The sequence below is a fragment of the Grus americana genome, chromosome 3 (genome assembly GCF_028858705.1).
Source record: "Grus americana isolate bGruAme1 chromosome 3, bGruAme1.mat, whole genome shotgun sequence".
Taxonomy (NCBI): Eukaryota; Metazoa; Chordata; class Aves; order Gruiformes; family Gruidae; genus Grus; species Grus americana.
In genome coordinates this window covers 66,247,118-66,265,948 of record NC_072854.1, presented here as the reverse complement: position 1 = coordinate 66,265,948, position 18,831 = coordinate 66,247,118, and the positions used below count along the sequence as shown (strand labels likewise).

The following is an 18,831-nucleotide window of genomic DNA, read 5'->3' as shown; positions in this document are numbered from 1 at the left end:
ATAATCATAGCTGCCGTTACTCTTACACGTATAGCTGAAGGGAGGATGCTTTGGGTAACGACCAGGCATGCATGACAGGACGCTGACAGGCAAGGACAAACACCTTCCATTGCTCTTAAGCCTCTTAATTCTATGCATGCAAACAAAACCGTTACTGTATCTCTGCTGACTGACATATCCCTTATGCCCTCTCAAACTCCTGCATAACTAACAGTGTATTTTCTAAGCTTTCAGAACCGAGTATCTGTATGAGCTTTATCACCTCTCAGGGTGCACTTTTGCAAAACTCCCTCCTAAGAATGTAACACTAAGCTGTTACAAGACCCAAACTTGTAGTGATAACAACAGATGTGCAGAGGAAGAATGTAGGCATGCAAATACTCAGGTTAGATCAAGTTAGAGATTGATCACTGTGCTTAGCAAGGGTCTTGATCTCTTAATTACAGGACAGTAGTTATTATGAATTCTCAAAAACACAGGGTATCTTAATTCACACAACTCTTTTTTGTTTATATTTATGTACTAGCTCCACCGGGGGATGGATGAGGAGCCCACTGAGACCCTATGGGTCAGGATTAAAGGGAGGGCTAGGGCAGGGGACATCATAGTGGGGGTCTGCTACAGGCCACCTGACCGGGGGGACCAAGCAGATGAAGCCCTCTATAGGCAGACAGAAGCAGCCTCACGCTCACAAGCCCTGGTCCTTATGGAGGACTTCAACCACCCTGACATCTGCTGGAGGGACAACGCAGCTGAGCACAAGCAATCCAGGAAGTTCCTGGAATGTGTCGATGACAACTTTCTCCTCCAAGTGATAGAGGAGCCCACAAGCAGAGGTGCCATGCTCTCACCAATAAGGAGGGCCTGGTAGGGGATGTCAAGCTCAAGGGCAGCCTTGGCTGCAGTGACCATGAAAGGGTGGAATTCAGGATCCTCAGGGCAGCGAGGAGAGCGCACAGTAAGCTCACTACCCTGGACTTCAGGAGAGCAGACTTTGGCCTCTTCAGGGATCTGCTTGGTAGAATACCATGGGACAAAGCCCTGGAAGAGGGGCCCAAGACAGCTGGCTAATATTCAAGGGTCACCTCCTCCAAGCTCAGGAGCGATGCATCCCAACAAAGAGGAAGTCAAGCAAAACTACCGAGAGGCCCCCATGGATGAACAAGGAGCTCCTGGGCAAAGTCAAACAAAAAAAGGAAGCCTACAGAGGGTGGAAGCAAGGGCAGGTAGCCTGGGAGAAATACAGAGAAACTGTCTGAGCAGCCAGGGATCAGGTTAGGAAAGCCAAAGCCCTGACAGAATTAAATCTGGCCAGGGATGTCAAGGACAACAAGAAAAGCTTCTATAGGTATGTTAGTGATAAAAGGAGGATAAGGGAAAATGTGGGTCCCCTCCGGAATGAAATGGGTGAACTGGTTACCCAGGATATGGAGAAGGCTGAGGTACTCAACGACCTCTTTACCTCAGTCTTCACTGGCAAGTGCTTGAGCCACACTGCCCAGGTCACAGGAGGCAGGGAGAATGCAGAACCGCCCACTGTAGGAGATCAGGTTCGAGAATATCTAAGGCACCTGAAGGTGCACAAGTCCATGGGACCTGATGAGTTGCATCCGTGGGTCGAGGGAACTGATGGATGAAGTGGCCAGGCCACTCTCCATCATATTTGAAAAGTCCTGACAATCCGGTGAAGTTCCCACCGACTGGAAGAGGGGAAACATAACCCCCATTTTTAAGAAGGGAAAAAAGGAAGACCCAGGAAACTACAGGCCGGTCAGTCTCACCTCCGTGCCTGGCAAAACCATGGAGCAGACCCTCCTGGAGACTATGCTCAGGCACATGGAAAATAAGGAAGTGATTGGTGACAGCCAACACGGCTTCACTAGGGGCAAATCGTGCCTGACAAATTTGGTGGCCTTCTATGATGGGGTTACAGCATTGATGGACAAAGGAAGAGCGACTGACATCATCTACCTGGATTTGTGCAAGGCATTTGACACTGTCCCACACAACATCCCTGTCTCTAAATTGGAGAGACACGGATTCGATGGATGGACCACTCGGTGGATAAGGAATTGGCTGGATGGTCGCACTCAAAGAGTTGTGGTCAACGGCTCAATGTCCAAGCGGAGCACAGTGACGAGTGGCGTTCCTCAGGGGTCAGTACTGGGACCGGCACTGTTTAACATCTTTGTCGGCGACATGGACAGTGGGATCGAGTGCACCCTCAGAAAGTTTGCTGACGACACCAAGCTGTGTGGTGTGGTCAACACGCTGGAGGGAAGGGATGCCATCCAGAGGGACCTTGACAGGCTGGAGAGGTGGGCCCGTGGGAACCGCATGAAGTCAACAAGGCCAAGTGCAAGGTCCTGCACGTGGGTTGGGACAATCCCAAGCACGACTACAGGCTGGGCGAGGAATGGATTGAAAGCAGCCCCGAGGAGAAGGACTTGGGAGTACTGATTGATGAGAAGCTCAAGATGAGCCGACAGTGTGCGCTTGCAGCCCAGAAAGCCAACCGTGTCCTGGGCTGCATCCAAAGAGGTGTGACCAGCAGGTCGAGGGAGGTGATCCCGCCCCTCTACTCTGCTCTTGTGAGACCCCACCTGGAGTACTGTGTCCAGCTCTGGGGGCCCCAGTACAAGAGAGACATGGAGCTGGTGGAGCGAGTCCAGAGGAGGGCCATGAAGCTGATCAGAGGGCTGGAGTACCTCTCCTATGAGGACAGGCTGAGAGAGTTGGGATTGTTCAGCCTGGAGAAAAGAAGGCTCCAGGGAGATCTAATTGCGGCTTACCAGTACCTGAAGAGGCCTACAGGAAAGCTGGAGAGTGACTGTTTATCAGGGAGTGTAGTGACAGGACAAGGGGTAATGGGTTTAAGCTAAAGGAGGGTCGATTTAGATTAGATGTTAGAAAGAAATTCTTTACTGTGAGGGTGGTGAGGCACTGGAACAGGTTGCCCAGAGAGGTTGTGGATGCCCCATCCCTGGAACTGTTTAAGACCAGGTTGGATGGGGCTTTGGGCAACGTGGTCTAGTGGAGGGTGTCCCTGCCCATGGCAGCAGGGGGGTTGGAACTAGATGATCTTTGAGGTCCCTTCTAACCCAAACCATTCTATGATTCTATACTAATTAAAGCAGGTTATCACAGGTAAGTGGCTGGAGGGAGCAATGCACTGATACTATCCAGATATCAAATAATGGAACTTCTACTACTTATTGAAGAATTAAAGCTTAAATCAGTATTACACATTTCTGACAACTAGAATTAAACATTAAAACTAAGAAACGATGATGACTAAAATTTTCAGAGTAGTTATTCAAAAACCTATTAGAATGACTGTCTAGAGGATCATGATAAGCTGGTTAAATATGAAAGCTTTGCTGCCAAACAACACAAAAATTGGTTTCCAACTAGCAGTTACTATGGTAAAGCTTAAAGCATTCAGCTGTTTTGGTTAAGGAGCTGCTGAAACCCCTACAACAGCCCCCCAAACTCAAAAACTATCACGAAGTTTAAATGGTTCAGCTACAGGTCTGAGGTATTGTTTTCAATAAAATGAGCTGTCACATGAGACATGATAGTAATAAGCCAGACAAACAATAGGATGTGCCTTTTGTTCTTCAAAGGAATACTAAAGGTTAATGTGTCTCTATTGAAGATAAATTTTGATGATTTTATCTTTCTAAGATATCTACAAAAATGGCTTCCTAATATATTAAGATGGACACATTCTTAAGAATTCTTATGACAGCAGACTAAAATCAAGATAAACACTGAATTCCTATTATAGCATTCCATTGAATCAAAAATGTTTTTTCAGTAAAGCTGGTATTTTACCATAGACACCCTCTTCAACAACATACTAAATTATCTAACTAAATATTTGTAAATGATAATACACAAGAATATACCTATCTAAACTTGGTACTCATAACAGGCAACATTTGACTGTATCTAGTACTGGAACTTAAAACATCAATTACCAGCTTTCCCTGGTGAGGATAAACTGTAGGGTAGAATGTGAACAGTTTCATAGCAGGACTTCTAGACCTCCTCCTCACTTGACATCCACGTTACATTGCCAACAAAAATCTGATTATTACAAACAGATATAACTTATCTTTTTATTATCTCTATTCCATGGACAGAAAAATTCCTAGAAAACAGTTCATAATTTGTCCAAATGCACTTCAGTGTTCAAATTAGAACCTAGGATGATTCCAGCTTTATTGTTAGTCACTACTCTTTCACAAGCCATGGTTTCCCTAAGGTTAGCATTTATGTGTGCACTTCAAAGCATGCTATATGCAAGCAGACATAAAATACATGCAATATAAGTTACCAGTGACTTTAACATCAAATGGCATTTTAAAAGATAAAAGCCTTGATTAAAAGGTACATTAAAATGACATCATTAGCAGTACCTTATAAATTATTTCATTTAATACAGGTACTACTTATAATTAACAAGCACACATAACAATTATGCTGTAACAGAAAACACCACTAGAATGTCGTGATTATTTAATGAAGTGAATAAATAACTTATGTACTGGCCCTGTAGAAGAAATTTTAAGTAAAGGGAATGTGTATTAATTACCAAAAATATAATGTAGTGAGGCCATGAGGAATACAGGCTTTCCTAAGTATATCAGAACGTCATCTGAGAAGGAACAAAATAAATAATAAAAAATCCTAACACAACGCTAGCTCATTGGTTTGAAAAAGTCAGACAACATTAATCACACACTGTAGCAAAGCTTTCAGAAACTATTAAACTCTTAGCAACACTGTTCAGATGATATCCATTCTTTTCAAAAACTCAGAATTAGTTGCATTCAGATAACGACATTATTTCTCAAACATTTTCCTTCAGTGCTGGGGAGACACACAAGACACAGCATGTCCATGCACAGACAATACAAATGCCATCACCTTACCTGCAGACTGAGCACTGTAAAGGGAAGGGTCGACTAGAGGAATATTCTGAGGAGCAGGCTGAATGGTGTTGCTTGTCACTCCTGCAAATCAATGCAAAAAATTGGACTTGGGTTATTTTTATTTATAGACTTTAAAAGTAAGTGGATGAAATAAGACAATAGAACAGGTAAATCTAATGACTCTGATTTTTAAATTAAGCAGCTGATAGCTTCCCAACTCTGAAAGTTTGTAACAAGTAATTTTAAAACCCTCACTTCAGACTATGAATGCTTTATAAAGAAATACAGAAGAATTTACAGGCTGTCATTCATTTTATCAGTTCTATATTTCACAAAAATTTAATTGCAAGCATTAAAAAATAAAAAATACTAGTCCAAAAGACACTGGTTACCCTAGAGTATATTGAGGAAAACTTGCTAAAGAAGAGTAGAATTAAACTTTTATATTTGAAGTTTAAATTCTGCCTTTTAATGTCAGAGAGAGTCTCTGTTACTGTATTTTTAAAGCCCCATGCCTGCCAGCTCATACTTGCAAAATATCTCCTTACTAATTCCTTCGAAAACAATTGGCATTGGCATTTTTGTGTCTGTGTTCACATTTTAGATGCTTTCATTTGATCCAACACCATATTTTTGCAGTGAGTTCTGAACATACCAGACTAACATAAAGTTATTTCTACAACATCTGCTATGCAGGAAGATGGTATAATCACTTTTCTAAATTATCTGTTATTTCCTGGAATGACTGATGGGATTAAAATTACATAATGCAAAGAATTAATGTATTCCAACAAGGTACATATTCCATAATTTTCAGATCTGGTAAAAACAAAGAGGTAAACATTTACCTCATGAAAAGAACAACACTCTCCCCATCCCAGACCCAAAACCTCCCACCTATCTGAAGGATTTCTCTTTGAGAAAGCTGAAAAAAAAAATAAAAAAGGTCATCCTGAACTTTTCATAGGGTGAAGCATTTTTAAAATGAGAAAGTGAAAGAAAAGGAGGGGCTGTGTGACAAAAACATCTCATATGTTCTATAATATAAAAATGTATCTGAACAATCAAATGATCATTAGGATTGAAATCAAGAGCTATTAATTTTTTAGTCTTATTAAACATAATTATAAAAAGGTAACATGAGGTGAAAAAGTAATACAACTTTTTTTTTTTTTTAATACAACAACTGGGAAGAACTTTGAATTTTTAAGAATTTGGTTTTGGTCCAAAAATGACATAGAATAAGAACCAGGATGTAGGAGCCAATATGTTTAGCAGCAGGGACAAAATCTCCATTAATAATATTGTTTGAGGTCAATCACACTAAAATACTTGCATGGGAAAAGGAGCATAAACAAACAGAAGAAAGGTATGAATGGTACATCAGGCATGATTGTTACAGTGTTGCAACAGTTTCAAAACTATGTTGGATATGTTCCTGTATAAAGAACAACAGTCTATCTGCACAGGGAAAGCTAAATATGAAATAAAGTAATATAATTTCTTCTATCAAGTGAAAGATTCAAATGGTGCTTTACAGTATAGATGATGCAAGGCATGATTCTAGAGAAGAAAAAAACATTCTATTTGCAGGAACACTCACTCTGTCAGTCCATATATCTCTTCTGGCAAAGTGCTCCAAAATATGAATTATGTATTTTAAAAAGCCTAAAAACATAAAAAATATTTCGAATGGCATTTTTATGATGTTAATTTATGAAGTTGATTCTGCCATAGAATACCTATATTATTTTACTTTATATGTAATGGAGAGAGGGCTAGAATTCACCTCTCAATAAAGGCATGAATTTTTTGGGTGTGATTCCAACATACCTGTGTTATGAGGTACTTCAGCTGGAGTGTTGGCTGGTGCATGGGCACCTGGTGGTATATGTATGCCAGTGTAATTACTAGTTGGTATGTTGTTAGCTTCGTACGTAGATGATGATGTTGGCTGAGTTGTTCCACTGTGGAGAGAAGATGACCCTGCTTCTTCCCTTTCAACATCTGCGAAGATGACACAAAAGAGGAATTACTGCAACTCTTCTGTACAAACACTTGAAAACGTAGCCTTTCTTTTAAAACCTTTCAAATTTTTGTTAGTAGAAAAAAATTTTGTTAGTAGACATAAAACATTTATCAACCCAAACCACCTACAGTTGATTTGACAAAGTAAAAAAACCACATATGATTGGATAAAGATCTAGAAACTCACATACTTTCAAAGATCTCTTCTGTTTAAATTGAAGGATCATCTCATTACTGGTCTAAATATAAGCAATTTGTCTCATTAGTACAATCCCTTACATTTCCGTGTACTGCATCCACAGTAGTTGAACAAGATACTACAAATACGCAGTAATCTATATTTTAATATATACATGAACCAGAATATGGAAAACTGTATTTGCCTTACAAGCTCCTTATATAAAACTACAGTACCAATCCTTTCACTCCATATCAATTAAACCACAAATAAATTACAAAAAAGGGGAACTTTGGGAAAGTAATACCAAACAAGAAAACGAAATGCAGCTCAGCCGAGTCATAGCTGTATCTAGAACAGTTAGAGTACATAATGCACTATAAGAATAATGAGGTTCAATATATTCCATAGCATGTACAAAGAACAGATATATTATTTTTCAATCTAGTCATATTCTTAAGGTTCTGGTCTAGTTTATTCAATGTTGCTTTGAAGGCTGCAAAAATAATGGTCCATTTTTATTATGCTAATGACCCAGTTAATTTAAATTAGGTTGACTTCTGCTCCTTAATTTGAATTCAGTTCAATTTAAAAAAGCTATTTTTATTTTACTGTGATGTGTTCATCTGTATCAATAATACTGAGGTGGAACGAGCACAGTTTTGGGAATGGCTTTGTTGACAGCCAGTTGTTGAAAGGAAGCAAAACAAATACAGGAGCACAGAACTAGTATGGCAAAACTAGCTGGCAAAACTAGCTGGCAAAAGAGATGTTTCTTCTTTATGAAATCCACACTGATCTTCAACTCTACAAGACTATGTGTTATGCAAGCACCTCTACTGCTTAATAATTAAACAGTCTACTATTCCAAATATTACTATTACAAATAGCAGAATTTTTCCCATGCAAGGTCCTCTTCCTCCCGAAAGTAGTTCAGGTACTACCTTTACTAAAAATGACTAAACACTTTCTAATTCACAATACTATTTACTATAATATGAGGCTATAATGCAGAGTAAAATCAACAGTATTGTCATTAGGACATGCACAGTTAAAGAATATATTTTTGGTTTATATTGCAAAGTTGTAGTAGTTTGCTTTCATTCAGAACATCCAAGTACTAATAAATTCACAAATCCCCCAAATCCAGAGTCTAATACCAAGAATCTTTATTTAAAAGTATTAAAAAGCAAAGAAACCTAGAAGCAAATGCTACAGGCTTGGGGAAGAGTGGCTGGAAAGTCGCCTGGCAGAAAAGGACCTGGGGGTGCTGGCGGACAACTGGCTGAACATGAGCCAGCAGTGTGCCCAGGTGGCCAACAGCATCCTGGCTTGTATCAGGAATAGTGTGGCCAGCAGGACTAGGGAAGTGATTGTGCCCCTTTTCTTGGCTCTTGTGAGGTCGCACCTTGAATACTGCGTTCAGTCTTGGGCCCCTCAGTACAAGAAGGACATTGAGGTGCTGGAGCATGTCCAGAGAAGGGCAACAAAGCTAGTAAAGGGACTGGAGCACAAGTCTTATGAGGAGTGGCTCAGGGAACTGGGGTTTTTTAGCCTGGAGAAGAGGAGGATGAGGGGATACCTTATCACTCTACAACTACCTGAAAGGAGGTTGTAGTGAGATGGGTGTTGGTCTCTTCTCCCGAGTAACTAGCAAAAGGACAAGAGGAAATGGCCTCAAGTTGCGCCAGGGGAGATTTAGATTAGATATTAGGAAAAATTTCTTCACCGAAAGAGTGGTCAGGCATTGGAACAGGCTACCCAGAGAGGTGGTGGAGTCACCATCCCTGGAGGTGTTCAAAAACCACGTAGACGTGGCACTTTGGGACATGGTTTAGTAGACATGGTGGTGTTGGGTTGACGGTTGGACTTGATGATCTTAGAGGTCTTTGCCAACCTTAAGATTCTATGATTCTATGAAATTTCTGTCAGGAGTGTCAAGCACTGCTAGCAAAATTGAATATAAAAAACACAGAACATGGTAAAATTTTTGTATGCTACTCGTGAAAATTACTTTCACTTGCTGCAACTGTAATTCAGGCTGTGGTTTTATGAAGCTATTTCTGACATATGCAAACAAACATCCGGCAGATTTCTGGAAGGCAAAGGACATCTTAAGGTGCCAGATTTTTCCTTTGCTGTATTTTTTGCTAGTAACTCATGCTGCAATATCATGTGGCTAACACGCTTAGATGTAAAATTTAGTGTGTTAAAACTGGCAAAAGAGAGTGAGATTTAAAACACCAGACATGCTACCTTTTAAATAATAAAATAATAATAGCAATAAGCCATTGGTTGAATGCTAGATTTTTCAGTGGTTTTGATGTTAACTAAAAAAATTATTTTAAAATCATTTCAGAAAACAAAAATTTAGTTTAAAAAAATCCCACAGACTTACTGTACATAAGATTAATGAAATAGTTACGCATAAAACTCATCACGCTGTCTGAAGGCAAGGCTGCCCAAGTTTACTTGTAACACTGTTATCAATTATTTATAGCTTGGTCAAATTGTAGCCATAAAGTTGGACTTTCCATGCTGAGTATCTGCCTGAAGCTAGTATTTTGGGAAAGCTGCAGTAAAAATTACTAAGCCACTTTTGAGAATGAGGGAGTGGGACAAAACATGCTTTCATTGTACTTAGCATCTCAATTAAGAGAAATTATCTGTAAGTTCTTGCCCAGATTTAATCGTTAATGCATTTATTCCTTTATTCTGCCCCCTGCAGCTTCCTGTTGCCCTCATCTGGCTCTTAAGTCCCATTCGGACTTCCCTCTCTGCACCAGGACTTCACACCCCATTGCTGCAACCCCTTGCCCCCTACTTGTGTCTGTCTTGCACTATCTCCCAATCTTCTCTCCAAGACACTCCCAGTTTCAGCTTCAAACTTCGTCACTGGGTACTTGATAGTCTCTAGTCACTCCTGTAAAAGTGCAATGCTGTAGGCAACACTGGTCATGAAGTCATGAACTCAAATGGTTAAAGTCTGGCAACGTTATAAACAAAAAAAAAAAAAAGAAAAAAAGTGTTAGAAATGCTGACCACCCTTAATAACAGTGCCTGTAAGAGGCAAATGCACAAAAGGGCAATATACTTTTTTATCAGGCGTATGTTTCAAGAGATCAAGCTCAACTCTGATTTGTTCATTATGCATTTGGCAAATGTTAAACTGTATTAAACATAAAAGTAGCTTTGTTTAAATTAACTCTTCTTAGGTGTTTAAAGTGCCCAAATGTCGTCAAAGCATTGTAACTATTCTTTCAGCAAAGTAAATATTTAAAATATTCTTTATCAAAGATTAAAGTATTAGAACCATTTTTAGATATGCACTTGCAGTATTCGTGAAGAGTTTTAACAGTAGTGCTAAATAGAAGGATTTTAGGCTGCTGGAAAAGAACATTTAAGTCAACAAACTGTTTTTAAGTTCTGTGGTTAGAACATCCATAACACTAATGAAAAACAAACCTTTTCCAGGGAATGGGAACGAACACTAGGAAAATTAGAGAATTCATTTCTCATAAAGCAGTAATAACCTAGAATTTAAAGTTCCTTGCAATTTGTTTAAGGATGCTGAAATACTAGGCTGTGAAACAGTGACACAGTTGTTACACATTCAGTTTCAGCTCCAGCTGAGTATCTTGTCTTGGAACCTCATTAGCCTTTGTGTTTGGATCCCAGTATCATGAATCCATGTGCACTTTAGATTTTCCACAGAGCTACAGTATACCCAGACTATCTGCTTGTTTGTTTGTTTTAAATTATTATTTATTTATTGAAGGGAAGACTTTGTGGCTGATACTCCTGGTCCCATAACCAACTGTCCAAAGATACTTTCATAGAAATAGAGGATTCTCAAGGCTTAATGGCACTCCCCTTTCTAGTGTAAGGAAGCACCAATTGTGACTTAACTTCGGCAGCCCAGAGCACTAAATTTAAAACCAGAAAAAAAATTATTTTTAAGGAGTCCAGACTTCTCCAGTTCTCTGGACTCTTATTTTTAAGGAGTCCAGAGAATTAAAAAGGTAATTTATTAATTTTAATCTTAAAACATTTTCTTTTTCTCATTCTGCTGCACTGTTTCTCTTTAGCCTGAGACGTGGCTAAAAGACACACAATGTAAGGTTCTATTAGAAAACTCCTTTTTTAAAAAGATGTATTTTTTTTCTACAACATTGAGAAATGGACTAAAAAAATCCAACAACTTTTCATACACTGTTCTTTTTGCTAGTTGGTACTATAAATGTTTCCTGGAATTCTGCAATATAAATGTAGCGTACATATTATATATTGCAATGAAAGTAGTGACATTTAATGTATTTTACTATGGCTATACCGTGACCATTTAGGAATTTTCTCATATTTGAAATTACATTTTTAATTTTTTTCCATTAGTACAAAATCTTGTTGGATGACCTAGGGCTACTGCTAAATGACCTTTATGTGTACTCTAGGACTTGTATTCCAACTGCATTAATAAATGAAGCATGTCATTTGAAGGTTTCCATGGTGGCATCCTGACAAAAGCATCCATAAATCCAACAGCAGAACTGCATAAAGCATGCCTATGTTACTGTAAAAACATCGCCAAGAGTTACAGTATGGTTTTGAAGAATCACAAAGAAAATAACACTTTGGAAAAAAATGGTAATTTGTCAAGCTACAGAGACCTAGTTTCACTCCATTTAAACAGACTTTTTCCACTTACAAGGGGAGGAAGAAAATGAGCAAGCAGTAAGGAATGGGGAAGGTCCAGTCGTACATTCAAACAATGCTGCTTTTCTTCTTATGATGCACAAAGCAAGAATTGACACTTTTTTTTACTGATTCTTCCAATAAAAATTCATTTGCATAAAATTTTTGTCTTGGTTGTGTAAAGCATTATGGACACCTACACTATGGAGTTAATTTCCAAAAATAAATGTCAAAAAGTATTTTTCATTTCATTGCTCAGTAAAAGAGTGAGAAAATCTCTTACATGATACACAATTCAACAAATAAAAAGATATTGCTACATTATAGATATTGCAGGCTCCCTAACAATAAGGATGTTAAAATTTTGGCTCACTCAGGATTTGCGTTCCTTTTAAGTTGTATGTAGATGTAACTTGTTAATGAAAGCTTTTATTTCAACCTGAAATGAACAGTAAGGATACTACCACTTGTAATGACCTGCAATGAATAGTAAGGATTTCAGTTAAGTCTGAATTCTACTTTCCCTCCTACAACAATTTTTTTGCACCCTTGAGCAAATCAGTTACCTTTGCCTCCACGTTAGTAAAATGAAGAAGTAGGCTACTTGTTGCTGGTGAGGAACAATTATTCTTTCTACACAAGTTATGCAGATGGATTTTTAGCAAAAGCTCTGTAATCTTTATTTAGAAATTCTATTTCTGCAATTGTTTAGAATTCATAATTCATTTCAGATAATCACATGAGCTTTGTAAACATTATTACACTATGAGCCGGTGCACTAAAGAGCACTCATTTAAAGCTAGAAAGATTTAATTGGGTATTGATTACATTCACTATAACAAAAGATTTTTTCCCACATTGGCTTCTCCATTAAATTATCAAACTGGTGTAATTTGACCTACAAAGATGTGGTGATGTTGGCAGCTGGAGTTGCATCGTAAGTCCCTCTCGCTACAGCTGCACCAGCAGTTAAGAAAACTGCCTCGAAAAAGATCGTATGTTGAAGAAGATTTTAGTTTGCTAATGCTTCACTTCAAGTATAGCTGTGTCTAGCCTGGAGCATATTTCAGTGGGGAGGACGGCCATTCCAGTGTTTATGTGTGTAAGGCATCTTTAGGTAAGGAAAACATAATAACAAGAATAAATGGGTAACTTGGAAATCAACAAATAATGAGTATGAAACAATTTAACAAACATTTGAATTTACTTATGTTGCAGTGCTTCTAGGGTGCTAATACCCAAACAGTATTTCATCCAGGAAACTGCAAAGAAATCATAATTGGCACCCAGACTTTTACACACTTTTGTTTATTGTTAACAAAATAAAGGCTAACAATAAACAGGGTGAGATGTTTGGTAGACATTCTCATTAAAAAATTGGTGACACTGTATTTCATAATTTTTAAATTTTTTTTTAAACTGTAATGGTGCCCAGGAGATAGAAATGATAAGAGATTACACTGTGGAGAGCCAATTTCAGACTTTTTTGGCTAAATTTGAACCTCAGAAGCGCTCTTATCTGGCCATCTCCTCTTTCCACCCATTGATTCTCTTTTCCATATACACCTGAATGATTTTTTCAAGAATCATAAAAAGGCTGGAGGATCCCTTGCAGATGACCTGGTCCAATTCCTCAGTCATAGCAGCGCTAACACAGATCATGCTGTACTGGGCACAGAATGGCTGAGGTTGGAAGGGACCTCTTAAGATTATCTAGTCCAACCCCCCGATCAAGCAGGGTGAGCTAGAGCCAGTTGCCCAGGACTGCGTCCACTTTGGGTTTTGAGTATTTCCAAGGATGGAAATTCCATAACCTCACTTGGTCTCTCTTTTTCAATATCTGACCATGTTCATGATGAAAATTATTTTCCTAATAATTAATTCAAGTTTTCCTTGTTGCAACCTGTGTCCATTGCCTGTTAACCTATCACTATGCATGCCCAAGAAGAGTCTAGCTTAGATCTTCTCTATACTCTCATTAGGTATCGTTTAAGACAGCAATAAGAACTCTTCTTAGACCCACTTAACTTCACCTTGTATGCCATGTTCTCCAGTTCACATCTGGAAGACAATAGTAAACTCTCATACTTCAAACAATATACTACTTTCTTAATCCTTCCAAGCCCACCTTTGTTAGAAAGACAGCCTATCTTCTACTTCCTTATAGTTTGCTCACTGTCTGATAAAGGTAGCAAGCCAGACACTTTTTAATCATGCTACTTTGTCCCTTTTTATCTTCTGCTGCACATTTGTCTTCTGCTAAATAATCAGCCAGTGGCTGCCGAGTCGAATAGGATGCTCTACTTTACTGGAAGGACCACCATTTTAATCTTTCTATAAATAGTAGGTCATGTCCATCCTCCTCTTTCTTGACAGATGAACAGGAAAGAAGCTTCAGAATATAAGATTGCACGATGAAAAGACTGAGAACCAGAACAGAAACCAGTTTTGTAATGTTTTGACATGTTTAAAATAAAACCCATGTGCAGAAGATTACAAGCCTATTCATAACATATTTAAAATTACAGGTTCAGACTTCAAAATCCACTGAAGACCCAGGTACAGATCCCAAACATTAATGAATGGAAACAAACCAATAAATACTTGTGTGTGTGTGTGTGAGCACACATGTAAATATATGGATCATATGCATTAATACATGTTCATAAAACTTTATGTAGCCACCCTACAAGGTGGCTCTAGAAGTTAGATACAAGCCACACTCTACAAGTTGGATTTCTCTTGCATTGTAGATTTGTTTACTGATCCTTTTTATTAGAAAAAAAATGTTATTACTAAATTCAAGCTTAAGTTAAGAGATAAATGAGCATAAACTTAAGTGACGTTTATTCAAGCCAAAGTCTTGTATACTAGCTCAGCGGAAAATTTCAAATCATTTCATGTTCTTAGTTGTTTCATTAGGTATGTGAAGAATTATACAGAGGTTATTGTCATTGTGCAGAATTAGTCTGTTTTAATTTACATAATGAAAATATCCATTCCAAAGACATCCTATTTCTAGAATAGATTCACATTTAAAATTTGTATTTCAAGCTTCTGCGCTGACTGGGGAGGAAAATGAAGGGACCGCTTATTAATGAAACTGATTGCTATCAAAAGCTCCTGGTGAAATGCAAAAAGAATTAAACATTCATAAAGCATTAAGCACAGAAAAACTGCAAAAATGGAAAAAGTAAATGGGTGAAAATATTTTGAAAGTTAATTTAACACGTGCCATTTTTATTTTGATATATTTCAGAAATGAATAATTTTTGCATATATTTTGCTTTTATCAATAACTGAAGAGCATGATCAGTTTATACACAGAACAGTAACACTATTGTCTGTTTCAGCAGTTTAACAAAAAAAGTTTTGTAAGTTATTTCATTTGACTTCACAAAAACTCGCACATATCTGTGAAGTCTGTGGATCCATACTTTAGCAATAGGGTGATGTTTATGAAGTTTAGAAATAGTATGACAGCTCTGGTTTGATTGTAAAGTTATTTTTAGCAAAAATACAGATAATGAAATATGAGAATGGAGCTATCTTTCTCAGAATAGGTTAGGATGTGATCTACGTGCTCTTGTAAGAGAGAGTCCGCTTAGTATCTGTTCTGTTACTTCATGGAGAGGCTAGCTTGTGTCTGCTCACAGTGCTGGTGCCTGTGTTTAAACAGCTCTAAATGACAAAGGTTTGGATGCCCCTAACATTTCTTACTGAAGAGCTAAGACTTTTAAATTAGCAGCAGAGTTTAGACAGGTCTGAGTGCATTAAATAGAAGACAGTAAAAGTTACAATTCGGGAGGTTTAAAACAACCTGTCCTGATAAATGTTCATTTTGGTTAGCGAGTATCCTTGGAAATCAGCACTTTTTATCTAATAGTTAAGGAAGTAACTTCAAGGAATCCTGTACAGGAAAGTCAGGTAGCCAGAAGAACACAGGGAGTAACTAAAAACATGAGGAAAAGGCGGATGAGTGAGAAAGCAGCAGGAAATCCAAATTTAAAAAGAGTAGGCCATAAACCAGTTTTGAAATCCATGTTATCATACGGGGAGGAAGGGGTTGTCAGGTGTTTGCCTTGAGGCTGAATTCATCTAGGATCAAACCACTTTCAGCTGCTATTTAACTTCAGAGAGAGGATAAACTGGCAGTGGGATCATAACTTTACAGAACAGATTTAAAAAGACTGTGGGTAGCATTAAAGAAATGCATGATTCTGGCCCAGAGGTGACAATGCCTTCTTAGAGAGTAGCTTCATTCAAAATAATAACCTCCATGACAGAGGAAAGGAAAAATAAATTATTAAATAAGTCAATCAAATAGTAAGGTCCAATAAAAATAACAGCAGGGGAAGCAGCAAAGAAAAAGTAGAAGGCGGCCCATGGGAACTGAACATTACACAGGGAAGCCATGCTTCCCGTGGGGTGCTCCCAAAGAACCGCGCATACTGCTATTTTGGCCCGAGTCCAGCCCTCTGCTCTTTTAAAGAGAGACATGAAGTCCCTACCGAAGCTCTCTCCTTCCATTCCGATAGGCCCCGGCTGAGGAGTCTCTCCATTCTTCAGGCAGTTATGAATGTATGCTGCCTTCCACCTGGCGTACTTCCTGTGCTGGACGTTCTGGGGAAGAGAAAAGGCCAGCCAGGTTAGCCACTCATTTCTGTGAATTAATGCACTCAAACCAGAAACACAAGCAAGTTTTCCACCCTGAGAAGAGATTATAAAACTAAACTGCTTTCTCTGCTATCATTTGACACCCCTTCAAACATAAACAACACATGTGAAATTAATCAGTAAAATAAAAAAAAAATATATTAAAAGAACAGCTCTAACAGGACCTCAGCATGAAAGGAAACTGTGGAGATCTGTACTTAGTGCAGCATGTCAGGAAAAGGAAATAAATTATACCAGGACCATCTAGTGTGAAAGACGGAGCACTGGGTACTAATTACTGATGTGAAATAATAAAGAAAACTTCTTATGTTCATAAACTTAGATGATTATTTACTTTAGTTTTAAATATCTGAAATTTAAAATGCTACTCCTGCTGATCAATAATATAAAATCTTTCCTAATTACATTATTTTAAATTTTAAAAAAACATATTTAAGAGCATGAATACAGAAAGGCTGCTTGTAGTTGCAGATTAATGTAACGTGTGTGATATTCTAGGACATACAGTATTTTGATTTAGTATCTTCACAACGTAGCTAAAAATCAGATGAAGGACTTTAGCAATACATAAACTACCTGCAGAGTGAGGGGTTATGATAATGACAACTTTAAATAAACTGTTAACGACAAGTTTCATAGTTCAGTTATTAGAAAAAATATAAAGACTTCTCAAAAAATTACTTACTATATTGACAGTCAATATAATTTTTTGCCAACTTTCATCTTCTGAAATGGTGTCAATATGAAGCAACAGCAGAGAGAAGCAAATCTGCTGCTTGCCCTTCTGATTCCATTTCCATGGTGACAGTTTGAAATTCAAAAAATGCGGTAGTAGCTTCAGTATTTAAAAAAACCAACAACATAATTTTTCACTATTTTCAGTTTCTGGGAAAAAGGAATTGAGGAAAAGCATTTCACGTGGGTTTTCATAGATTCTTTTTCTCACAAAACATGAGCAACTGAAATAAATGTCAGGATCTCAACTATGTTGAGATTTTCCGTCTCATTTTTAAAAATATACTTCATTGTTCCTAGGTACAACTCGAATATGTCAAAAAATGAAATGAAGTTTGGCCACTTTATATCTCCTGGGACTGTTACAGTAGTGGTTTTTTAATCCAGGAAGAGTTCTCAATTGTTATGAGAAACCTTAAACTGATTATGTAAATCAACTACTTTGTCAAAAGTTGTAAGAGAAATAACCAGACAGTTATGAGGTAATATATTTCAAGGAACAAGGTTGAATATAAACAGCGACGAGAAATGTGGGAGGATGAGTGGAATAATTTGGCCAAGTGAACAATGCAGATTGATAGCATGTTTCACATCAACATCGTCACCTGCAAGGTACTGGTGAAAAATTTCCACAGTAATAATCTCAGCTAAAGTGGTATGGAAATTGAGGTAGACAGAATAATCTCTCTTTAAAAGTCCTGACTGAAATTACATCCAAAGTTTTTGAGAATTAATAAACTGAAATTCCAAACTGTACTTCACTAAGTCTATTGCACTGTCATCTAGAATAGCATAGAGAGCAACAGTATAATGGATATCTCCAGCTTACTAGTGGAAGCGTGTAACACTCAAGTGTGTAAGAAAAAAAATATCTGTAGACTGCCTGTGTGGATTTAGGTGTCCTGAGATGTGATCAGCACTTCCTGATTTTGTCTCAGATTGTTTAGCGTCATTGTTGTTTCTTGTTTATTTTTCCAGGTATTTCAATCTTCATTTAACAACTGTTGAAACTTACCTTCATGAGTCAGTAGTAGCTTTCTCTAACCCTTTTTTCTTTGCCAGAAGCTATCAACTGTACCATTACATTTTCAAAATGAGCTTCTCATTCAGTTAATTTAGCAAGGAAACCTCACTTTTAATTTTCAGAACAAGGAATACTTTATTAAAAGTACCTGCTCCTCTACATCTGAGATTAACTCTTCTGTGGGACATGAATAAGAGAGCAGCTGACCATGTACCTCATAGAAAGGTTTGTTTTAAAACAGATGAGATTATTCTGGTGTGCCTTAATAAAAGTAATTATGATCTTGTTCAGCCAATTCTGGAATTGATTTAAAAAGTACCTGCCATGAAGAGCACTGTGTTAGTTACTTTAGTAGATAACTTTTTTGAATTAAAACATTCATGTCCTAATGGCCAGATAGCAAGTCATTTTTATGAAGTAAATTCATATTCTTCCAACTTATCATCTTTTAAAAGTGTGGCTTGTTGCAAAACCAAAAATATTTATTCTAACTAAAACTGTACACATTTCCACCTCAATTACTAGCACTAAAGTTCTTGCTTGCAGAGTGAAAATAG

General features: G+C 37.8%; 1 protein-coding gene across 1 annotated transcript in view; it reads right to left on the bottom strand.

Annotated features, from left to right (window-relative positions):
- The window catches only part of VTA1 (vesicle trafficking 1), a 52,833-nt gene that overhangs the window by 15,364 nt on the left and 18,638 nt on the right, over positions 1 to 18,831 (bottom strand). Inside the window, exons 5-7 of the mRNA XM_054819527.1 lie at positions 16,350 to 16,461; positions 6,774 to 6,947; positions 4,941 to 5,021 (exon numbers count right to left, since the gene is read on the bottom strand). Coding sequence (XP_054675502.1) covers positions 4,941 to 5,021; positions 6,774 to 6,947; positions 16,350 to 16,461 — 367 coding nt within the window. The remainder of the gene's footprint in view (positions 1 to 4,940; positions 5,022 to 6,773; positions 6,948 to 16,349; positions 16,462 to 18,831) is intronic.